Source organism: Fragaria vesca, linkage group LG3, assembly GCF_000184155.1.
Source record: "Fragaria vesca subsp. vesca linkage group LG3, FraVesHawaii_1.0, whole genome shotgun sequence".
Lineage (NCBI taxonomy): Eukaryota > Viridiplantae > Streptophyta > Magnoliopsida > Rosales > Rosaceae > Fragaria > Fragaria vesca.
Window position 1 is genome coordinate 19280196 of NC_020493.1, and position 2509 is coordinate 19282704.

A 2509-nucleotide genomic window follows, 5' to 3' on the forward strand; every position below is an offset into this window, starting at 1 on the left:
ATATATGTGAATTACATAAACAAGGCTATTTTAGGAATTTGAAATGAGGTCTAATGAGCAAATGTTTATATTTAAAAGTAAAATGAAGGTGTAGAGAGAATGAGAGGTATACTGTCCCAATAGCCGCACTCATTTCACAAACCAACTAGTTTGTTAACATCATGTTATTCACAAATCAAAGGTCATCAAGCCTTACCCATCCACTTTCAACTATATCAACTTTTGATTTTCACCCTTTTCCTCAATAACTCGTCCCACAACTGTTTCTACTTCATATACAAGATTATATGTAAGAAAGCAGACTGTCTTAACTCTTACAAATGTATCACTCACTACTCTGCCCACCTTTGCTGTTACCGTCAGTTGCAAATCATCTCAGAATTATCATTATGGTTTACTAACTATAAAATGAAAAATTAAAGCCACTAAACATAGAGAGGGCAAGTTTATTAAAGACAAAAGATGGTCTTTTGCTTATCGGGTTATGACAAAGACAAGAGCAGTCACCAATATCAGATCAGTAAAATTACTTTTCAGACATATTATGAAGTACTTGATAAAAAATAAAATAAAAATAAGAGGCATCCACTAGAAAAGAAATGAGTAAATACCTGCAAGTCATGTGGTAGCAACCTTCAATAAGTTCAATCATATGGCTGCACTTCACACACTGGCGCCAAAGCTTACTTGAAGCAAGGGAATTTAGCTTTGTGTCCTCTTCTGGAGGATTAGGATTCGACCTTTTGTAGTCAGCACATGTGATGCTTTTGTGCCAAGGGACTTTACAGTTGATGCAAAAACGGTATTGACATTTCATGCATCTCCTTAGTCCTGATCGTTCCACAGCCCCCGTCAAGGTTTCCTTAGCATATTGTAAAACCTCACTTTTCGACATTAAGAGAGAGCACCTTGGATATGGGCAATAAACTCTATCAGTTGCTGGAATTGAAGCTTCCTTTATTGCCTGGCGCATAGTGTCAACATGTTTAGGTGTCAAGAATTTCACACAACTGTCAACACTAAGGTCAGACTTACAAGCTTCATGAGGACATTTAGGAAGGATCCCATCAAACAATTTCACTTCCACATGCTGTTTCATACAAGAAAAGCAATACCGATGAAGGCAGCCATCAACCGAAAAAATCTGACTAACATCACTATCTTCCATGCAGATCACACAAGTCTCTTTCACATTCTTACTATTGCTGGATTCCGCAGGCTTCATCTGAGAGTGAGACTCTATGGCCTCTCTTGCAAGTTTAGATGCAAACTTAATTTCCAACCGAGGCACAAGCCTGGAGTTGCATTGCGTAAACTTACTTCGAAGACTCTTAACCTGATTAACAAGATCTAATACCTTTTGCTGCTTTGCTGACCATTTCCCATTAATCTGCAAATGTTCAAATACAACTTAAAACTAAATTCTTCATCACGGCATGTTCTACAATTTTAATATTATACCCAATTTAAAAATCTTCTTATAGTTGTTAAATTACGCCATAAAAACACAAAACTAAATAAATTTGATTAGAAAACCTATAAAATAGCCAAGAGAGATCACTTACAAACTGAAAAATTGGATTGTTATCACAGAAGAATGTAATTCGCTTCATTCCCAAACACAGAGCAACAGTAAGTCCTTCGATCAAGGCTTTCAATTGGGCCGAATTTCTACTAAGCCCATTCCCAATCAACGGTTTCTTAACCTCGAAAACCAGATTACCCCTGGAATCACATATCGCTACTCCGATTCCGGCCAGCACCAATTTCTGATCCCCAACCTGTTCCTCGCTCACCAATCCCTTGAAATACAGCCTGAAATCGCTCTCCTCACTCTCCGCCGCCGCCGCCGACGAAGAGCCTACATCAAACGGCTTGGCGAAGTCGGCGCCGGACTGTTCCCACTCGTCGTCGGGAATTTCGACGATCTCCCTCGCGACCTTGGCGTCGTGAATCGCGCGGGCGAGGTCCTCTCTCGCCCGCCGCAATTCAATCTCGCTCTGCACGCTGTCCTTGAGCGCCTGCTCCATTCCTACGAGGACGGAAGCGGCGGCGGAGGAGGAGGGTTGAGGGGCGAGGGAGGCGGCTAGGGCTTCTTGGAGTTGGAGGTTGAAGGCGAATTCGGTGTCGGATTCGAGGGTGTCAATTTCCATGAAATCGTGGTCGTGGCGGTGATCGGAGACGGTGAGGAAATCGTAGTCGACGGAGGAGAAGGGGACTCTACTGGTACTGGTCATGAGTCCTTCAGAGAGGGACTTTCTAGGATTTTGGGGTGACTTTTGTGCTTATATAGGGTTTGGAGGAGTTTAGGGAACGTCCAGGCCCAATGTACATACAAGTAACCAATACATTCAAGATCACCCTACACTGTTTTGTTTAGCTTACGAATAGCCTCCACAATACTTATGTATTCTAATAAGCATCAATTGGCAAAGAGTGCACAAATTAAATAGCTACTTCATATGCTTTGTCACTGTGATGACATAATGCGACATTCATTAGATATATA

General features: G+C 41.5%; 1 protein-coding gene across 1 annotated transcript in view; it reads right to left on the reverse strand.

Annotated features, from left to right (window-relative positions):
• LOC101290748 overlaps positions 1-2237 on the reverse strand; it is a 3236-nt gene extending 999 nt beyond the window's left edge. The window contains exons 1-2 of the mRNA XM_004295939.1: positions 1566-2237; positions 612-1390 (exon numbers count right to left, since the gene is read on the reverse strand). Of these exons, the coding sequence (XP_004295987.1) occupies positions 612-1390; positions 1566-2237 (1451 nt within the window). The remainder of the gene's footprint in view (positions 1-611; positions 1391-1565) is intronic.
• Between the last annotated feature and the right edge of the window lie 272 nt (positions 2238-2509).